Source organism: Polyodon spathula, chromosome 24 (genome assembly GCF_017654505.1).
Source record: "Polyodon spathula isolate WHYD16114869_AA chromosome 24, ASM1765450v1, whole genome shotgun sequence".
Classification (NCBI taxonomy): Eukaryota; Metazoa; Chordata; class Actinopteri; order Acipenseriformes; family Polyodontidae; genus Polyodon; species Polyodon spathula.
The window spans coordinates 4,411,212-4,434,195 of NC_054557.1; the positions used below are offsets into that span (position 1 = coordinate 4,411,212).

The following is a 22,984-nucleotide window of genomic DNA, read 5'->3' on the forward strand; positions in this document are numbered from 1 at the left end:
TGAGATTTAAGAAGGGCCAGATTCATAAAGCAGTGATGTCAACACTTTACGATTAATCATAGCAATAACACTTGAATTTAGTCCATATTGAGATCCCACTTGTTTTCAGCTCTGCTGCCAACAATACAAAAAGGAATGAGCTATGAATGGAATGCATTTAGGTTAGAACAAAGGGGTCTTAAAAATCTTAAAAGGACAAAGTTAATCCTGGCCAATAACTTAAGCACAGCACAGAAACCAGGTCCACAAGGCATAGCTGCAAATGAACTGGAAACAGACTTAAGACAGAGGGCAGGAGACACTTCACAGAATAGTGAGGGGATGGAATGGGTTACCAAGACATGTGTTGATGTTGAATCATTGGGATCATTTACACCCAGCCTAAGAAAGTCCTGGGATCAGTCAACTACTGTACTAGGAATTGGATGAGCACTGATGAGCCGAATGGCCTACCCTTGTTCACATTTTCTTATTTTGCTTATGTAAATAAATAAATGAATATTTGATTTCGACTATCATGTGTAATAGTAATTAAGTGCAAAAACAAAATTTCATTCGGAAACATTTCATTTCATTAGTGCACTACTTCACAATCTATCCCAAAGATATTAGAATATGCTGCAGATTTGTACTTGCAACTGCTCAAGCTGTAAACCAGTTGACTTGTAAACTCGTTTTGCAGTGTCCACCTTTCCATCCACATCTGTTAATGCCTGGATATTTTCAACGGTTTTTTTTTTTTTTTTTTTTTTTTGGTAAGGTTTCACCTTCTCAAATGAAATATATTGTGCGATTACAGTATACGTGGATGATTTTGGTAGGGTGCACACTACTGTCAAGGTGGTGGCTTACATGTAGGAAAATGTGTTTCATTTTAACGTTTTCTCATATAAAAGCCTATATCGCAGTACAGAATGTTCTCGTGTTCGTTTGTCCTACAACAATTACAGTATTTCATTGAAATTAACTCAGTGACGAATCGATCCGGTAGATGGCAGTGGATGTCTCCAGGTAGGTTGGGGAGGGAGGCTGGCTGGCTGACTAACCCATTAGCTGTGTAGTTTCTCACATATTGCTTAGCAGAGCTCCAGCACAGAGTAATCCAGCTGTCAGTGCGAGTGAGTGAGGTAGGAGAAAGCGGAGCGTGTCGGCAGTGTGCACTCCTAGTGGGTCCCACAAGGCCGGAGCTGGACTAAAAGATATAAGAGCAGCATTTGGAAAGAACTGAGGAAACGTACGCACGCATCTTCAAGAACAACTGGGAAGGAAAAGTCGGACAAGATTTAAAAAAACAAACAAACACTTGAGAGCAATGCGCTGGCAGCATGGCCAAATGGTTCAAGGAGCACCTAGGATTCAAAAGCACCAAAGCGCCCCCTCCTGCTCCCCCGAAACCGGATTACAGACACTGCCACCCGGCAGCGCCCGGCACGCCCGCATACCATCAACAACAGCTCAGCGTTGGGGCTACTGCCCTGTACATGAGAGCCGCGCAGCCAGATATTCTCGCCGCCTACAAGCTTCAGAAGGAGCGGGACTTCGAGGACCCTTATACAGGCAGCGGCTCGTTTCCTGGACGCTCGGGTTCCCCCGGATCACCAGATACCAAATATGTTTCTCCCAAGCACCGGCTTATCAAGGTGGAATCAATCGAGAAATGCAACCCACACCCTGCCAGTGCCAACAGCTCAGCACCCGCTGCTTCCGCTGGGAATGTAAAATCGCCCACTTCACCTCCTGCAGAACAGGAACACAAACACGAAAAGGTAAGGGTTTTACACTACAGTAGAACAGCTCTTAAACAAAGCAACGTTTGTAAAGTATTACTGATTGAGCTTTTCTGTACATATCCCTAAAGCGTTTACGTAGCTTTTACTTTAGAGTTGAATATATTCCAGCAATTAAACATAGTTTCAGGTTTTGTATCAGTTGAAAACGAAAATCGATAGCAGTGTACTGTACACATGTTACATTTTCTTGATATGGAAGCAGAATACACTAGTTATTTATGTATTAATTTATTTCAAATTAAATATCATTGAAGACAGTAGTTTACTTTTTTTTTTTTTTTTTTTTTTTTTTTTTTTTTGAAGTTTCAGTAAAACCGGCAGAGCAAGTTTTTCTTCCGTTGCACAATAGAGGGAAGAATTCTGGGGCAAACGCTTCAGTTAGACATTAATACACAGACCATTACACACATTCCAGGAGTCTGCCTGCTGACTTCAAATTACTTTAACCAGTGTTTAATAAAAATAGACTTTTTTGTTTACCCAGTTTCCCTTAATGTCCGCATTTACTGAGATACATTCTGGAGTTACTGTCAAGTACAGTAACAGCGGCGAATTTTTTTGACATGTAACAAGGGACAAGCTAAATCTTTTTTTTTTGAAAAAAAAAAATATATATATATATATATATATATATATATATATATATATATATATATATTATGTATCCGTGGAGTTTAATGTAATAACCCACACTTGTGCTAACGTCCTTGAGTAAAGATGGTGACCCTAGTTTTAACGAATTTATCAGCACAAAACATCAACAGAAACCAACATGAAGACCTGCTGTGGAGTGTTTCAGAACAATAAGCTATGCCAAAAGCTTGTAACAACGCAGTAGCAAAATACAGCACGGTAATGTATTACTGCTGATATAGCCTTGATTGTAAATTAGCAAATATGCCTCTTTAAGCAGCATCCTTGTGCCTGCAAAGTTATTTTGTTGCAGTGAAGGCTTTGTATAATCCTAAATCTTAATGTATTGGTTTACAAAACAGAACAGAAAAAACAGAAAAAATGATGTATGAGTATAGAAATGTTGTCTAATTCTGTTAATAGCTGACAGATGGTCACAATGAGAAACATCAAACGGACTTTAGAAATAGACAAAAAAAAATGTTGAGCCTTTTATTAGTTTTTTTTTTTTTTCATACTTAGGTTTTACTGTAACAGACTGAGTTGATCAGAGTGCCGTGTTTGATGAAGCTAGGGATGACCTGCTGTAGCTGAATGTGCAGAAAGGGCCAGCCACACACAGTCCTCAATCAAATCCATATCCCTACATGTTATTGCAACAGAACCTTCCAAAACACACACAAGGAAAAAAAGACACACTCTTCTTTAATGTTTGTCAGATCATTGCGGGGAGGGGGGTTGGGTTGAGCTGAGCCACTGCAAGAGTAGTTTGAATGAAAGTAAGAACACGAAAGAGTTAATGTATAGGTTAAAAATATTTGTATGAAACTGACAGTTTATCAGATTGGAGACGAATGCAATCTGAAACATCTGTAGGAGTTTGGTGAAGGTAAGTGCAGAGTCAGGGCTGTTAATGTGATCACCATGTAGAGTGTTATTACAGATGGGAGTCAGGGGTGATCAGCACGTTAAGAGTCTGCATTTTTTGAATGAGGACGCTAATAAAACTAAATCAGTCATGGAAACGCACCATCACTAGAATGCTAGCCACTCTGTACAACATGGAAGCTAGTAGCTGCCATAGAAGAAGCTTTGTTCTGCATTACAGTACCTACAATTATTTGCATCCTGCTATGTTGTTTTCTTTTGGAGGAGAGGGGGAGGGGGGTGCAGCTAAACCACATACATTAAATAGGTAGAGTGTTTCTTTCATAAATAGCAGAACACAACACATATAATCTGTTCAACTTTAAAGCTGTTCGTTATGTTAATTCTTCATTGGAAATATAGACTATTAGCACTTTAATGCATTCTGATAATAAAAGCATTAATCACTTCCAGCACAGGTGTGTTTAACTGATGGTGCATTGTTATTCAAATTTATCAGACCAGAGTTCTCACCAGCTCAGGGAAAGCTTGTAATAAAGCACTCTATTAGGGATTCAGTACTAAATATTAGTATTGTGTCAAGTTTGATAAAGTCTAGAAACAGGAAAAAAAATCTAAAGATCTCATGGGGGAATGGGTTATTTCAGTTCATCTGCAATGCACAATGAGAAACAGCAACTTGCTTTTAAGTGCTGTAAAAAAAAATGTTGAACAAACCTTGAACCTTGGTATTTCAGTTGTTTCAGTCAATACAGCATACAAGATTCTGAGAAGGTCTGATGTTAAAGGGTGCATGACCTTTTTATTTTATTGTGTTCCCATGTGTTGCTACAGCTGTTTTAGGTAAGGTGCCTGTATTGTTATTTTTTTTTTTTTCTTTTTACATTTTGACAACTTTTTAAACTTAAATTGCATTCCCTGCTTCAAGATGGCTTTACATGTACCTGCATGGACCTCTCAGAACTACATTTCCCATCATGCTCCTGGTCAGTGGTAAATCCATCTCAGTTACATATGTGAGCAGGAAGATGATGGGAAATGTAGTTCTGAGAGCTCCATGTGAAGCCATCTTGAGGCAGGGAATGCAGTTTAAAGGTTTTAAAAAAAGTGGTCAAATGTTAAAGAAAAAAAAAATTAACAGTACACACACCTTACATAAACAGTTGTAGCAACACATGGGAACGTGTAACACAATAAAATAAAAAAAGGTCCTTATGTACCCTTTTAATCTGCATACTGTTACCTAAATCTATTCATGTTTGTAGAATTGCAGAATTGGTCTTTTTAATAAACACATACAATTAACAATTCTGTCTCAAAGTTGCACAGTTAGGTTGCACGGTTTAAAATCCAAAATTAGAACATAAGTTTGGGAAAGAGAAGGGGCCGTAAAGTCCATCAAGGTTTGTCCCTTCTTAGCACACAATGTGCCTCTGATAGGGTCTTAAGCAGAGATTAGCAAAACCCTTTTTATTTATTTGTTTGTTTATTTTATATTTGTTATTTTTTATCCAATGTATAAGCCCAATTTGAATGTTGTAAAATCATTTTTTTCACGGCTGAGTCAGTTTGTCTCACCAAGCAACATTGATGCTTACTGGCCCATCACCAGAATACAGTGCTGTGAAAAAGTATTTGCCTCTTATCTGATTTTCTGCATTTTTGCACATTTTTCATATTGAATTTGGTCAGATGTTTTTGTGGGTTAAAGTAGTATATAGAGGAAGTCTGAGAGAAAAAAAATGGCACCAAAGTTTGATGCTTCTTTCATTTGTTTGGTGTGCAGGGTAATCAAACATGCAATCTTCAGGTCTGAAAAAGTTAGTGCCCCCCTAGTTAACTCAACCCAATTAAAGGGATAATTATGTTCAGCTGTTTGAATACTTTGGTTAACAATCAGGCCTGATTTGGGCCAGCCCTGCCCAATATAATTCTGACTAACTTTGGCCCTTACTATCAGAGTGAAGTTGTCAGCACACAGGTTCTAGAAGCACATCATGCCACGATCAAAACAAATTTCTGAAGACCTCTGGAAAAAAAGTTTTTGATGCCTCTCAGTCTTGGAAAGGGTTACAAAGCCATTTCTAAGGCTCTGGGGCTCCACCAAACCACAGACAGAGCCATATTGTCCAAATGGAGAGAGTTTGGGACAGTAGTGAATCTTCCCAGGAGTGGCCGTCTTGCCAAAATCTCTCTAAGAGCAAGGTGTAAAATCGTCCAGGAAGTCACAAAGAACCCTAGAACAACATCCATGGATCTGCAGGCCTCTCTTGCCTTGGCTAAGGTCAGTGTTCATGACTCCACCATCAGAAAGAAAGCAACTGGCTAATCCTCAAAAGTTCTGGAACAGTGTTCTATGGACAGATGAGTCAAAAGCAGAACTTTTTGGCCAACATGATCCCAGTTATGTCTGGCGAAAACCAAACACTGCATTCCATAGTAAGAACCTCATACCAACGGTCAAGCATGGTGGTGACAGCGTCATGATTTTGGGAACCTTTGCTACATCAGGACCTGGAAGACTTGCCATCATTGTAGGAACCACGAATTCTGCTCTGTATCAGAGAATTCTGCAGGAGAATGTTATGCCATCCGTCCGTGAGCTGAAGCACAGCTGGGTCATGCAGCAAGACAGAGATCCAAAACACACAAGCAAGTCTACATCAGAATGGTTGAACGTTTTGGAATGGCCTAGTGAAAGTCCAGACCTAAACCCCATTGAGATGTTGTGGCAGGACCTGAAACAAGCAGTTTATGCTCAAAAACCCACAAATTCCACTGAGTTGAAGCAGTTCTGCATGAAGGAATGGGCCAAAATTCCTCCACGACACAGAGACTGATCAATAACTACAAGAAGCATTTGTTTGCAGTTATTTCTGCTGAAGGTGGCGTAGCCAGTTATTGAGTCTAAGGGGGCAATTACTTTTTCACACAGGGATATTGGGTGTTGCATCACTTTCTTTAATAAGTAAGTGAAATAAGTATCAACATTTTGTGTTATCTATTCTCTCAGGGTCCCTTTTATCTAATATTAGATTTTGATTGAAGATCTGATAACATTCAGTGTCAAAAATATGCAAAAATACAGAAAATCTGATGGGCAAATACTTTTTTACAGTACTGTTGGTCAGGCAGAACTTTGTACTCCAAGGTTTAGAATCTTGTTAACATACAGCCAAAAGTTTAGCATCAACCTAGAATAGGATTGAGACATAATTTATAGAAGAACATAGTTTAGATCTTTTATTTAACATCATGTAATCAAAGATACTGGAAGCTTTAATAGTAGTATTTGCAGTGTATTCCATTATGTTTTAAGACTTTTCTAATCCTCTTAAGCATTGACTCGATGAGGCAGTGAAGGGTCGAGTTATCCTTTAGATTCTGCCAGCTCGTTTCGGTCGTGTGGTTGACTTCCTGATTTTCTGTCCTAGCGGACCCCAAACATTCTTAATTTCCAGGCTAGCGTTGCAGTGGCGTGATTCTGTTGTCTTCTAATGTCAATGCCAGCATTGCAGTGGCGTGATGCTGTCGTCTTCTAATATCAATGCCAGCATTGCAGTGGCGTGATGCTGTCGTCTTCTAATATCAATGCCAGCATTGCAGTGGCATGATGCTGTCATCTTCTAATATCAATGCCAGCATTGCAGTGGTGTGATTCTGTCATCTTCTAATGTCAATGCCAGCATTGCAGTGGCGTAATGCTGTCATCTTCTAATGTCAGTGCCAGCATTGCAGTGTTGTGATTCTGTCCTCTTCTAATGTCAGTGCCAGCATTGCAGTGGTGTGATTCTGTTATCTTCTAACCATTTCTTCACTTGTTTGATGGCAAGGGGCTCTGTCATCTTGGAAGTAGAAGTCATCATTGGGAAAATTGTTCTGAGCTATAGGAAGGTGATCTTGGAGTGTTTTCAGGTACCAGTCCTTGATCATAGCTGTCCCCTTAGTTAAAGTGTGTTGAGATCCTGTGCCTTTGGTAGAAAAGGGTCCCCAGAGGACAGTTTTTCTAGATGGCTCGTTACTTGGACGGTACTCTGGCTTGTATTTTTCTCCTTTCTGCCTTCGAACTCTATCTACCTTGGTTTCTAAAACAGTTGAAGGGGAACTCGACCCAGAAAATTACTTTGGCCCAGTGTTTGTATGTGCGACAAAAGTTCAGGTGACCTCTGGTGTATTTCTTGCTCAGAAGGTGCCTCTTAGCAGACCTTACTGACACTTGACCATTCTCCAAGAGATGTCTTCTCACAGTGCGTGCAGATGCCTTCGCCCCAACTTCTTTCCATTGCCGCAGGAAGTGCACACTACTGGCCATCCTGGTGAGCAGTGCTGACTTGGGTGGCCAGACTGCAGACCTGGGGGCAGCTTTACAGCTTTAGTCTTCTTATATTTCTGGATGATCCTAGATACTGTGCATTGGCTGGCATTGCCTCTGTTGGCAATTTGATGATTGCTAAAACCTTCCTTATGAAGTGCAATGGTGGCTGTGTGTGTTTCCGAGGAGGTATGGCTCTTCCCTGTGGCTTGCTCTGAAGTTACAAAATCTATGTAAAAATCATGCTTGTATAGCTTAAATCTACCACTAATGGTCACCTTTTGATTACTTCTAGTTGAGTAACACATGTCAAGATTTGTGACAGCTTTTTGTAAATCGTGTGTTTTATGTTAGATTTTGAAATGTCAAATTTTTCTATTTGTCAGTTTTTTGTTAAGTATATGGAAAACTACAAAGTGGTATGTAATTCAATATGTTAACGTAGCATTATTCATCAAGTTTTATTCAACCGTATGAAGCAAAATTAGATAATTCTAGGGTAATGCAAATCTTTTGGCCATACTTGTATACTGTCTTTGTTCGCTAAGTTAATATACAGTTGAGCGCAAAAGCCAATGAAGCGTTCTCTGTGGGCCCCCAGCCAAGATAGGCATCTTTTGGGTTTGAATTACCAAAATTCAAACCAACAAGCTGCTGATAACATCTAACTCCATGTGGCAGTGCCTTTACAAGGTGAGCCACTGGTGACTATTTCTTTTTAAATATTTTAGGTTTTAATTGTCATTAATCAGTACATTTGAACAGTCAACTAATTCCATATTTTAAGCTATTTTTATTATAAGAAAGTCCAGTAAACCATTATACCCTATACTATTAAAAAAAAAAAAAAAAGTATTGTAATTCACTAAAATAAGTGTAAGTTATTCTATTGAAAGTGTGTTTGGTTTAGTCTTCCGCTTAAAGGTGTTATTGTTACTTAGCACATGCTGCCATCTGATGGCTGTTATATTTTTTGCTCTATGTTTTGTTCTTCCCCATGGGTGAATTACATTGAAATGTGCTGCTTAATCCCAGTTACACAAAATAGGGATGGCAGTTGGATGCCATTCAACAGGAGCTGGAGCTGTTCCAGGATTTACTGTGTGATCTTATTTAGTCTAGCCTGAGCTGTAACAAACCATAGAGAGCTGAACCTCAGCTGTGTCTCTTTCTTTCATCATGGGTTTTGATATACTGAGACTTCAGAGCAGAAGTGCTTCCATTCCCTGATAACCACAAATATAATTACAGTTCACTTTTTCATTACGTATAGGAAGATACAGTAGTGGCCATGAATGTTTTATCAGAATATATTTTCAGTGTTTCTGAACATTGTATTTCAACCCAATTCTGCTTACTTTTAGTGCTGAGGTGAAATAATGCATGCTTGGATATTCTTTCATGTAGCTAATGTAATATTGCAAAAGAGAACTATCACTGAAGTAAAATGTAATGTAAACACTCTTCAGTATAACTGAATGTGTTTTATTTGTTTCAGTCATTAATATTGCATGTAAAACGTGCTGATAGTGGAGTCTTGCTTAAATAAAGTCATCAGGACTCATTCCACTACTTGACCAAGAGAGAGCTTTTATAATTTTTATTATAATGAAATTACAAGAAATTACTTTTTCTTTACATAAAATCAGAAACAAGAGTTCAGTGGATAAGTGTTGCTTTTCTCGGTCATCCCTTATATGGAGTATTAGCGGGCACGTTCTCATGCTGCTTGCTATGGGTTACTACTTGGCTTGGTTCTCTAGAAGTCCTGAGTTATTCTCTCCTGCAGGCAATGGGGATATAGTGGAGGCTGTCGTACATACTTGTGTAAATATGTCACTGTGGCAAAGCGTAAGACTTGCACATGGAAATATGTAGTTTATTGTATGTTTTTGTGTTAATTGTTAATATTTATTTAATTAATTGTTTAGCTGCTTTGGCGCTCCGCTGGGGACGATTACCCATCTGCGTGGAGCAGCAGCTGAAAGCAATCAGCTGTTCTTGCAGGCGGGTGGGCGTGTCTCAGCGGAGCATCAGTATAAAACCATGGCGATCGCTGTGATCGGGGCTGCTGCAAGGCCTGCCGTTTTCACGGCACCTTTGATTTATAGTTTGGAGTATTGTGTTTTATTTTGCACTTTTTGTACAGTTTGCTGTATTAGTCCTCTGTGCGTTACCATCGCTGGTAACGTCACATGACCACCTTTATTTTACTTTCGTTTTCTGTTTGTTGATAAAACCTGTGTGCCTATGCCAGCGTTTTCAACAACACCACGTCTGTCTCTCTGTATGCTTGAACAGCGGCTACCCACACGCGTGACACGAGGAAGACCCTGTCACATATGGTGTCGGAAGTGGATTCCGCTGCATCCTGCCGAAACAAGGCTAGATGGCTACAGAGAGACAGGAGGAGTAAACCCCTGAAATATTTGGGGGGCGGGCAAGGGCAGACTGCAGGTAACCCTGAGGGGCTGCTGAAGATGGATGGAGCCGCGGTCCTTGTAAAGGCATTGTAATGGAGCCGAGAGATCCCGCCCGAATGCCAGAGAGGCCGAGGAGGGTCCGTCCCCGAGAGGTGCAGAAGGAGGAGTTCCTGTCCTGGAAGCTGGCGAGGGAGGAGGAGAGACTGCCTGCCCAGAAGCCAGCGGGAGGAACTGCCTGCTGAGCGACAGCGAAGGAGCCTGTAGTTTGTGGGGGATTGTCCCAGGAGGAGGCGGGGCAATCATCTGGAGAGGAGCCCCGTGAAGGGACACTGGGTTTAGGGGGTAATAATTGTAGGTGTATTGTTGTTAATTATTGTTACGTGTTAGTAGATTATTAAGTTATGTATTGTATGAATGGTGGTGATGGGAAATGAAAATAGTAAGTTACTGTTAATAATGTGGATAATGGTTGTATGTGTGTGCATGTTTGTTTTATAGCGATGTTAATATTATGGCGCTAACGTTGGAGCCTGGTGTGTTATGGTAGGGAGGTTGTGCCTGGCTCTAATGTTCCTTCCCTCCCTCCCTCCCACCCACCCACTCACCCACCCACCCTTGTGTTTTTTGTTTTGTCGAATGGACCCCTATGGGTTCCATTCTGAGCAGGAGGATATGTGGCAAAGCATAAAACTTGCACATGGAAATATGTAGTTTATTGTATGCTTTTTTTTGTTAATTGTTAATATCGGGGCTGCTGCAAGGCCTGCCGTTTTCACGGCATCTTTGATTTATAGTTTGTGGTACTGTGTTTTATTTTGCACTTTTTGTACAGTTTGCTGTATTAGTCCTCTGTGCGTTACCATCGGTGGTAACGTCACGTGACCGCCTTTATTTTACTTTCGTTTTCTGTTTGTTAATAAAACCTGCGCGCCTGTGCCAGCGTTTTTCTGATATCTTCTTGATACTCACAGCACACACACAACAGTTTGTCAACATTTTACCTATTGGTGACCATGGCTGTTATTGCGATAAAGCCAAATGTAGAAAAAAAGTGCGTTATTGTTATCTAACAAGAGTACTGTATCAGTGTCACAGGATAAATAGACGTCAAGCCAGAAATTGCATTGCTTCAGCGCCCCCGAACTCAAGGGATAGCAGGTAAACACTTATGCTTTCACTATGGCAAAGTTTTTCTGTGTCTGGAAAACACATTGTAAAATGTATCCTTCTACTTAAATATGGCACACTTTGTACACTAATTGTAAAATGTATCTTTCTGCTTAAATATGGCACACTTTTTGTACACTAATGGTATTTTGTAGGTTTACATGCAGATATCGATATCAAATAATTGTACTTTCTGTTATGCTGCTGTCTTTTATATGCCTGATAAAAGTCTTTATGTTGTCCTTTCGCTTGATGGACCTGTTAAGCCACTGTGTGTTACTTTGGACTTCTTAGCCTTCGGTATAAATTGGTCCTGCATTTCCAGTATAATATCCACTCCATGCTCCACTGATTTGCACCTATCTTATCCTAGTCAAATCCTACATGTTTTTCAGGCTCTGTTTCAATCTTGTAGTTTTACTTTCACAGTAGGCTTTTGATTATGTAGGTGTCACTTCCCCAGTGTTTAAATTATTACTGTTTTTGTACTTAACTTGGCTTTTTGAGAATAATGCCACATTTCCATCTGCACCATGAAACCAGTCTGTAGCAGTCTGAGATTTTAAAAGCTGCATTGAATTGGATGCTCATTAGGTAATTTACTTCATCAGTGCGAGTTGAAGAGATCCTGTTCTGTTCTGGAAGTGATTTGATCTCGATATGCTGCTGATGGAAATAAAGCGGTGTGATTTCAGATTGCTTTCAAGTTAGTCTCAGTGGCAGATCATAAGAAAGTCAAGACAAGTGTTGGGATGAGATTCTTCTGTTCGAATGCAGTGTTTGGTTTTTTGCCAAACATAACATTTCTCATTGAGGCCGAAAAGTTCTAACTTTGACCCATCTGCCTGAGAACATTGTTCCAGAAGTCTTGTGGATCATCTGTGTGCTCTTTGGCAAACTTTAGATGGGCAACAATGTTCTTTTCAGAGAGCCTTCTAGCTATCCTTCCATGAACACCATTCTTGTTCAGTCTTTTTCTGATAGTTGAGTCATGAACACTCACATTAGCCAAGGCGAAAGTGGCCTGCAAATCCTTGGATGTTACTCTGGGGTTCTTTGTGACTTCCTTGATGATTTTCCAGTTTGTTCTTGGAGAGATTTTGGTAGCACGACCGCTCATGGGTAGAGTGACTGTGGTCTTGAACTTTCTTCATCTGTCTGACAGTGGATTGATGGAGCCCCAAATCCTTAGAAATGGTTTTGTAACCCTTTCTAGACTGATGAGCATCAATAACTGTTTTTCTGAGGTCCTCAGAGATTTCTTTTGATCGTGGCATGACGTGTTTCCACACACCTGTATGGTGAAGACCAAACTCACAAAGTTTCTGATCTTTATATAGGGTGGAGCCTCCCAAACTCACCCTTGAAGATCTACCTAATTATTTAAACACCTGATTCTAGTGATCCCCTTAATTGAGTTGATCAAAGCAGGGGTTCACTTACTTTTTCATATACCCTGAATTTGAATTACTCAGTTTGTCTAATTCGTACATCACTGTTTCAAAAGATATGGAATTGGTTAATGTAAACCTTATTGGATATTTAAGAAAATACTGGTTTTGATTCAAGAAGGATATCATGGTAAAATTATGGAATTTCCATAATTATCATTGGGGTTCACAAACTTTTCTCGGCATTCTATCTATCCATCTATCCATCTATCCATCCATCCATCCAATATTATTCTTATTATATATTTTAATGTATTTATTTTTTGCCAAATACCATTCAAATAATTTTGCTTTGTACAAGACTGATCAGCATAAGGTTGAATGGAATGAATTGTTTTAGACATTTGAAGGTGTAGTTGAAGCTGTTGTTTTTGAAGGCTGTAGCATGCGAGTATAATAACTACAGTCTCTGCTCCACTTCCTGGAGTCAGGGAGAGAACTAGGTGTGACAGAAATCAGACTGATAAACGTCTCTCTTGACTGTTCAGTGTTTCCATGGTAACACCAAACTCATGCAAGAACAACCTGTTCTGGCACTGTGTTTTCTTTCAGTGGACTTTGCATCAAGAAAGCAGCAAACATTAAAATGACCTTCTCACTTTTGGCACAGTTTATCAGATGAACAATGTCCGTTTTGCTAAACCGACCCAGTTAGAACCAGAACCCTGTTCAGATTAGTGATTTGTTCTGAGTACTGATACAAAAAATGCCCTGCCTAGTTTTTATTTTGTTTTTTAACTAATATGTAACATAAGTAAAAAATCTTTAATAAGATCTTAGTAATACTGTATGTCTCTGGTTCTTGAAATTTGGGACAAATTGTGTCTTTCGGTATCAGTCATTTCTACATAGGTATATTTCTTGCAGATGTTCAATCGGAGCATTCTGGGTAGTAAATATCATATTAGTGTATTTAGCAAAAAGTGTCAGCACAATATTGAGTTAAAGTAATATCTTGTATATAATGTGTAGGAGAATTTAAGTTTTGCATATCAGAAAACAGCATGGTTAGATGCGAAGGTCATATTTCCTATTTTCCTTGAAAGGGACAATCTATCCCATGCAGAGACATTTTGAAACTGTGAATCCGACTTAGAGGAAACTCTGTAATGTGGTACCGTCAGAAAAGTATGAATTGAAAATTTGAACTAATCTAACTTGTTTAACAAGTAGTATCAGTAGGTACTGAAAAAGTCATTATACAGGCGTATTCAAGACCCATATACACGATAACAAATCTCATCTTAGCCTGAGAGCTGTACTCTCCTATGGATGGGAGGGAGAAGTTTACAGCATCCGTTTTCATGGGAAATAAAAAGCAAGTGGGTTGTTTCAGGATTCAGGAAGTGCTCCTTTCCTGACAGGAAGTGTATAGAGCCGAGTAACATTCCCCTTTCACTGGAACTTCAGAGCTGTGACCCTATGAATGCTGGGACTGAACACTTGCAGACCTCCAGATTTTTTAAATACACACACACACACACACACACACACACACACACACACACACACCCTTTTAAAAAGTATTTTGGTAATACTGAAACAACATTACCTTAAGCCAAAACTCTCAGCCAGCACCTATAATAGAGAAATGGGTTGATATTTCTTCAGTGTGTTTGCACAAGTTGCCTGAGTTCTGGCCCCTAATGAATTACTGCAGTGCTCCTTAAGGCAGCTTCTAGGTATTTTATTTGAAATCCACCCCCTGTGAGCAAGTCTGTATGCTGCATGCAGAGAACAGAGATGTAGTTGAGTTGCTACTCCTCTTTGTCTTCAAGTTCCAGGCCTAGATACAGTAATCCCTTCAATGTGAATAGCTCCACTATTCCTCTCTCGGCAGTCTCACTCATTCAAAGACACCGGCCTACCTTACCAAGCCTAAAATCAAACCTTCTTGGATCTTCAGAAAACTTCTAAAATTAGAAACATCACTGCAGCGAGTAGAGCTAGAAAATAATCATAAAACTGTTAGCCTTAAATTGCCATTGCTTGTCCAGAATCCAAACAGACTAGCCAGCGACTTTTCTGCTGTTTTAATTCCCAAGGTTACACCTGTCCTTGCAGGCGCTTTGTTTTTTTCTTGAGCTCTTCATGGTTGGAATCAGCTGCCTCAAGCCACTCATGTCTCAGTCAGCACTGTAGAGCTATAAACGGGCTCTAATGTATTTTTCTGAGGGGTGCGCCTGTTTTTATTTAATTGTTTTAATTAACATTTGTAGGTGTCTTACCAGGTGTTTCAGAACTCTGTAGCCTTGACTAAAATAAATCGGAAAACATAAAGCATAAGCTTCTCTACAAATGTCCAGTGTCAAAAAACAAATATTTAGTTAAGGTCATAAAAGATTACATGGCACACTTTCAAAAAAGATTAAGATGTTTGCCCTGTTAACCTGTGAGTCTTATGCTTATTTCCAAAACTGCTTTATACCTCTAAGTGGGGAAAATGTATTTTTTTTTAAAATAATTTCAGAGACTTTTTGGACACGTTTTGGGCTTAAGAGACTAACAAAGTGAAATTGCAAAATCTGTCTGTACACGTAAACACTCTACAAATAAATGGAGATACAATGATTAATTTAGAATTAAAATTATTTTAAATTAAATTATTAATTAATTTAGAATTAAAGTTATAGTATTTTATTGGATATTAAAGTAATTCAACTTTTTGGTTCTGCTTTAAGATTTGCCTAAAGGTGTACCCACACTTGGACTACATCTGACATGTGAACTTGAGAGTGAACTAATCTGCAATATCTATGCCACCCATGAGCTTATTCTAGTGGCTTCCTGTCATGGTACAGTCAATGTCAGTGTGCTGTTGAAAAAATCTGGGGGGGGGTTGTAAAACTAATGTTTTCGCATGTACTTGATGACTTGTGACCTTTTACTATGTTTTTCTCCTGTTGAACTGTAACTTGATTGAGACCATAGGCACCTAACCCATAGAGCACAGGGGAGGCAAACTGTATATTGTGCCACTCTCTATTTTTTTTTTTACTCAGTGTAAACACACTATTATTCTTTGCTTTCTTATGGTTTTGCCTAATAAACAGTTTAAACGTTACTAAAAAAAGGAAAGTCATTCATAAGACGCCATAAGTATAACATTACAAATAAATAAATAAATAAATAAATCACAATAAAACGGCCCCTACACAAACATTGGTTTGACCCACCATAGTCTGCACTATCTAGAAAAGATGTGTGACTGCAACAGAAGATGCTGGGTAGTTCGGATACTACAACAAATTATTAATTAAACATAGGCTAGGTAATTGTTAGTTTGTTTTATTCTATATTAATTTCGAATAAGTTCAACAACTCTAGTTAAAACATTACTGCTATACACACTAGTAACCTGAAGCAGTGGTATTGCAAAGTAACAGAATCACATTTTTACTTTTTTTTTTTTTTTCCTTAAAAACATGTCGGTCTTTATTAAAATTAATTTTCATCTTTCATATTAAGCTTGTTGTGTACTATTCATTCAAGCAAACCCAAGTAGGAATTTGCTGAACATGTTTTTCAAGTCAAGTAAGCTTATTTGTGTATAAATAATGACAATAGTTTAATCTTACTTGTAAGGTAGTTTACTCAATTGTAAGGTAGTTAAACTGTTTGCTTATGCTCTCCCTGCTGCTCACCGTTCTCAGCATTGGTTAAAGATATAAATAATGTAACCAATCTGAAGCAAGTGTAAAACTTGTCTGAATATTAAAGTAAAACATATAAATATTTTAAAGCTAGCAAGAAATTACTTGTTGCACTAGCAGCAGTTACATTATTGTTTTGCCCTCTTACTCAATGGTCCATACTTAGAAGGCAAGCGCAAAGTCAAAGACACAATTTCTCTTTTTAATGGTATGAAACAAGAATCAACTCTTGTCCTTCCTGCAATTAAGTTTACACTGTTGAAATTGTTTTATTCAGAAAAAAATTCTTTGCATTTGCTTTAGGGTGAAGTCTTTTTTTTATATATAGTAAAACTGCCTTTGACATGGCAAGTATTTTGAACTGCCTTACTTGGGGAATAATTACTTTCTAAAGAACAGTACTTGCTTTTGTTTGTTTGTTTGTTTTAACACTTTTCTTTAATAAACTGCATGTGGAAACTCTAGGTGTAGCACTGCAAATTTGCATGTATTTTTATTTAATGCATGCTCAGAAAGTACATAATGTACATTTTATACTGAAACATCTGCCCAACTTCACAACAGCAAGGTTTGCTTGGTTTCTTAGCTCTTCTTAATTGTAGAAAAATAAAAAAATAAAACAAATAAACATCTGCTTCCCTGCACTCAGCAGTTAGTCCTTCAGTTTGCCCCCCTACTGTTTAATAAAGTCAGGCGCCTATGATTGAGACACCAAATTCTCATGGCTTCTGACATTGATTAAAACACTGAATTGTTGTACTGCTTTTAGAATGAAACAGTCACCTATAGATACCAAAACTGACTCCTGTTACCGAATACGAAAGGTTACTGGTCCAGAGCTTATCTAAAAGTGAGTGTAATTTAGATTTTTGTTATTATACAATTAAATAAACTGTTAATGCAAAAAACTTTATTTTTTACAGTTGGTTATTAGTTATCAACATAGAATATGATGTCAAACTCAGATAAACTGTATAAACTCTGTATTTACGATATCTAATTTAGTTAAGCAGAGATTCTGTATGAGATTCCGTGTGAGGTTTTATAAAATTAATATGTGAACTGGGCATACATGTAAAAGTTTTGATCTGTAACATTTCAAAAACTGTGTTTGTTAACTAGCCTCATGTGAGATTTGTCAGGTTGATACATCTGGCAAAATGACAAGTTTAAGTGAAGTAATTTCTGAATTTCTTTTTCTACAAAGTCAAGTTCAAATTTGCTTCTGGAAGTGGTCCAAAATGGCTGAGAATGAATGTGAGAGCATGCACAAGGAAGCAACCATGGCCTCAAGATATTAAAAACACCAATTTGTATATGAGATGCCATTTGACACTTCCAGGAGAAGGGAACCATCTTGCACCTTCATAACAGGTGGTCTCACAGAGTTCATGGTCTGGTGGTCAAATTCAAATTCAAAGTTGACCTGGAACCTTGCAGTGGTGTCCACACATCCGGTTACACCTTGGCACCTTGTTGGAGAAGTTTATGAATCACATTTCAACAAAATACATTATTTATATATTTGTGGTTTTTGTATTTTTATTAATTAAAAAAATGTTTTGGATTGATATATTTGCAAACATGAAGCAGAATCTTTAGGAGGTGCTAAATGCAATTAAAAACATAAACAGACCTAGCAATGCATCAGAGTCTGCATTATAAATCCTATTGAAAATATCACAATACAGTACAGCGAAGCAACGAGAAATATATTTTGTTAAATTTAAAGATAGAGTTGATTAAATACACTATGTCCTAACTATCTCAACTCCATTTACAACTGTGTCCTCTGGTCCTGGTGCCTCTGCTGTGGTTAAAATATTGACTAGGGTAGCTTTGTCAACTCAGTTGGATTCTATAAAGTAAATTAACAGTTAATAACACTGCATTTTATTCAGATGGGTTAGGGTGTTTAAAAGGTACATGAAACATACATTATTTCTGTTACATGTAGCCTTGGCAGTGATGGTACACTTTTAACATTGCAGGGGTGGTTCTTTCATTAGAATAAGTTGGTACCCAACACTAATTGGACAAGAGTGGAGTCATTAAACTCAGTGTCATTCTACTATGACAGTTCTATCTCCCCCCCCCCCCCCCCCCCCCCCCCTTGAATTTAATTTAGATTCAAAAGGCAGAGGTTGGGTCATTGACATTTAGTCATTGTTGCCCTAGGAATTCAGCACAGGATGAACTAAACTTCACGTAAATGATAAAAACACACACCTCTTGCTTGACTAGATATGACGTTCTGAGTGAGAGATCTGCACTCTGAAAAGTTATACAAGTGTACCCTTTTGAAAGTTTTCCACAGTGCACAGAAATTTTTGTTTTTTCATGCTTTTCACCTGTTTGTTATGCATTTATTATAGTTTACTATATTTTCTAATATGTTTTACCATACTTCTCTGGGCTTTACAGTGCTTATGTTTTCCCCATACATTATTACACTTTGCTATGCTTTTAACTACTGAAAAATTTTATAAGGGTAGTTGCTACTAATGCTTAAAATGTACATGACCCAAACTGTACATATTCACGTATGGATCACGTGATGTTAAAAAGCGTACAAATAAAATGATAACCTTTGCCGAAACTGTGTTGTGTTGCTCAGTCTTTGTGTTACGTGATCAAATAGGCATAGGCAGAAGTCATCATTTTGGAATGTGGAATACTGTTGACACCAACACAGTGTAGAAGGATCTAATCTAAGCTTTAAAAGTGTGTTCTGTTGACTGCTAAGGCCTAAAATACATTCTTGCTGTAGCAGCTGCTTCTGAGAAAGTGATGGAGGCTTTCTTTTCATTTTTGACTTGGCAGCTGTTTCTGCTGTTTATCTCTGTCTCTGATAACAGTTTCATTAAAGAACAAGGCAGCAACAAAAAAGACCTTTTGAAGTGCTCTAATATAATAGAGCTGCAAAGCCTGGAGTTGTATTAGGTTATCTCTAGATACAATCCCCTAGTGGCACAGGACATAAATCACATAGCGAATTTTTCTGCAGCCTTGTACATTGCTCTTTGACAGGATAACAGGAAATCTGCGCCAAACATTTTTGCTTTTAATACTACTGGGTCTTTTCTGTGTACCATTTACGCACAGCAACCCTGTAAGGCAGTAAAATAATTACTTTTACATTATGTCTGTTTCTAAATATTTCAGTTCATGTTCAAAGTGATTGCTGCCATACATTCATTATGTAGGTCTCAAATATTCAGTTTTGAAAAAAAAAACAAAAAAAAAAACACGCTTTTAGAATTAAGAAATCTCTGTTTGCAAGTCCTGATTTTAGACTATCTTGCATTTCCTGGGTCAGTTCACATGGAGTGTGAAATTTTTCCCATTTCAAACAGAAACTTGCTTCGACCAGGAAGACATTGCGGAGGTGAAATGGCCCAAAACGTGTACGTGCAAGGGGGGTATGTTAATGCATCTACCTGTTAATTGCACATTGAGCTAAAAACATTTCATCCTAATTTCAGAAAGGAATATGATACACTCATTTTACTGTTCCTTCCTGTAACTAAAACTTGTCTTGCTAGTTTTGCCATTACAATTGTTTTATTCCTAAGCCCTTTGATGTAGTTTGGTAGAACTTGCTGATTAACCAGGAAGTGTGTGTGTGTGTGAAACTTGCACAGCTCGTTCCCATTAAGTAATGGATCTGCATTTTGAGGACAACCGGGTTACTGAACCTTATTCAGATTTATGAAGGATACAACCTCACGATTATGTTGGAATATGAACCAGATTACCATGGGGAGTCCTGTGGTAAAATTAGTGAGAACTAGACGGCATATTAAATTCAGACTCCTCTCATAATCATCTCACCAGGCGCAGAGTTTCTTTCCTTGGTGCTGTGTCTGACCCATGCCTCTCGCAGGCACAACAATTAATCATCCAAGTACAGCAAATTTAGAAAGGACAGCACTTTCTGGTTTTCTGTGCCTCTGCAGTAATGAAAACCACCTGCCAATGAGATCTGAATGGCTTTAATGAATCGGTTCTCCACCCCTGGCCTTCAAAACAGATTCCGAGCGTGTGCACCCTACAGCCCTCTGCCATGCTGGGGACTGTGAGATATACTAGGACAAGCGAGTGGCGTTTTCAGCCTAGCACTGGAAAGGGTTAAGGTTAAGCCTGGTACTTTTAAACATGTAAATGTTTCCATTTTGGCTCACTGCCAATAATCATTTACCTATGAACTTACTTTAAGTCATTCATCTCTGGATAATTTTTGTATTGCCTTGTAGTTAGTCATCTACTGACTGGCAAAATAAGGCGACGTTCCCCACTTTTCCTTTTTCAAATCACAAGCTTTGTGTATTTGCAGTGTTTGATCTTTACATACTCTTTGCAATGCAAGCTTGTGATTAAAAGTACAGCCCTGACAATGCACTGTGTTTGAGGCAAATATCCCAGTCTTCTGTCTTCCACCAAGTATTGTACTGTTATAATGTAAATATGAACACCTAGGATGTTGTTCTCTGCTGGGATTGCTACATGCCTACGTCACACTGTAGGGTGCCACATAGATGTAGATAACTGCTTCTCCAATTGTCATTAAACTTGCTGGACATTCTTTATTTAAGTATGTCAGAATCTGGGAGACTATGGAAGTATCTGTGCGTCTGTATGTCAGACTTAAATTTTGTATGCGTATTACTTTAGTTCTTCATTTCAAAAACAGAAAAGGTGGGGGGGGGACGTGTCAAAGAAAGGTGGTAATAGACACTGGGTGGTTCTAGAGGCAGGGCTGGTTTCTGATTGCCCCCCTAAACTCGCTTAGCAGGCCCAGATAACCCAGCATTCTTGGCATGAAAACCCATGCGGCAACCATTCCGAGCTCAGATGTTCACAGCTGGATTCTTAGCAGTCCTGGGGTTGTGTTATTGACCAGCATGGCCATGTGATGCAGGCTTTTAATACATCAGCACCACAAGGAATATTACAACCCCAGCTGTTGCCTTTTCTAGACAGACTACCTGCTGCAATCTCAGTAACATGTTGTATTTTTAAAAAAATATAAAACATGTTAACTATGTTTTCAGTATTGTCTAATAACTGCATTGTTAGGAGGAGATGGGTACTGGGTTCTGATTGTCTGAGTCTGACTCAGAGTGGTCAACAGTACAAATCGTAACTAGCTCTGAAATCACATGCTTTATAGAACCTAAGTCTCCAATGCATAAAAAATTATATTTTGTATAAAGATACAGTATGTGTTGATCATACAGATTAACACCAGAGCTTCCCTAGAGCTTTCATTTTGCACAGTAGAGCCTGCCATTTTCAATTGAATTGGGTTAGTCGGATATATGAAAATGTCATATCTCAGAGGGAGTTGTTCTACTACATTGTAGTTGCTTTACTGACATTGTCTAAAACACCAAAGTACAGTACTACACGTGTACTATACAAAGAAAGCAAGTAAATATCACTGCAAAAAGTTCAGTATTAAAAACAAAGCACTATATTACAGTATTTGGTGATTTACAAAATAGCATTCCAACAGTGTGCTGACGCAAGAGAGAAATGGAATAAAAAATATATTTTGCTTCAGTTTGACAGTAGGAATCCCTCACTTTCTTGTTCTATTTTACGTGAACTTGGTGACAGCCAGCGTGTAAAAGGTGAAACTGCATTCCCCGACACACCTTCAGTCTTTAAATGCCTCAGGGTCTGCACCAGTACCCCTCTTTTAGCGCCTGGTTTTTATCTGCAACTGAATCTGTCCTCATCAGAACTGATTTTACTGTTTTAGACCCATAATAAAATGTGTATTGACCAGTTTTCAATTGGTAGCTTACAATAATGTTTATTGTTTTGACAGTTGTATGATAAAGCCAGCTCCCAATGTAACACCTCATGTCTTTTGAAACCAGTTATCAACTCCTAGGACAGAATTTGCCTGTGCCCTTAGCTGCCATACTGTGATGTTTTGTCATACATATAAAATACCTTTTTTTGTATTCACATTAAGATTTGCCATTGGCAAAGTTTACTTTTTTCTAAATCTTTACATTATGAAGCTGCCATTTGATATTAACAATTTTAATTGGAAAAATTGGAATTTTTATTTTTGTTGTACGTACAATCTGCTAGCTATTATTTTTGATCCTCTTTAAATATGATGATTTAATTTCTCTGGCATTTCAATATTAATAGACTGGAGTATGGGGTAGTGTTGTGTGTGTGTGTGTGTGTGTTTTTTTTTTTCTGACAGCAATTGACAAAAGTAGTTATGTTTCCCAATACTGTAAATCAATGTAAAGTGCATTCAGTTTTCTGTGTATGTATATATTTTTTCTTTGAAAAGAAAATCTGTATCTCAATGAAAGTACAATAGATTGGTTTAATTTCTTCCAGCGGAAAAAGAAAAATTGTGTATATTGAATGGGAACATGAAAACATCATGTTTGAATCTACTTGTGGGCAAAAAAAAAAAAAAAAAAAAAGATTAAAAAAATTGTTCATGTGTCCTAGTGTAAAAGTTCTAGTCATATTATATTGATCCTCAGTGTATTCATAATTAAAATCATTATACAGTGTTCATAGCAGCTATGAAATAAGGTTCTTATTTATACAGATATACAAAATATTTGAAATGTTTACGTAACAAGCAAGGGGTATACAGTACACCTACTGTACCTACCTACAACAC

General features: G+C 38.1%; 1 protein-coding gene across 3 annotated transcripts in view; it reads left to right on the forward strand.

The window, feature by feature from the left end:
* Nucleotides 1-1,063: 1,063 nt before the first annotated feature.
* The window catches only part of LOC121298910 (SH2 domain-containing adapter protein F-like), a 105,198-nt gene continuing 83,277 nt past the window's right edge, over nucleotides 1,064-22,984 (forward strand). For 2 of the 3 annotated variants that reach the window (XM_041226219.1, XM_041226220.1), the window contains exon 1: nucleotides 1,064-1,766. In XM_041226219.1, coding sequence (XP_041082153.1) covers nucleotides 1,326-1,766 — 441 coding nt within the window. In that variant the 5' untranslated portion in view covers nucleotides 1,064-1,325. The remainder of the gene's footprint in view (nucleotides 1,767-22,984) is intronic. The other variant, XM_041226221.1, reaches the window with a different exon arrangement.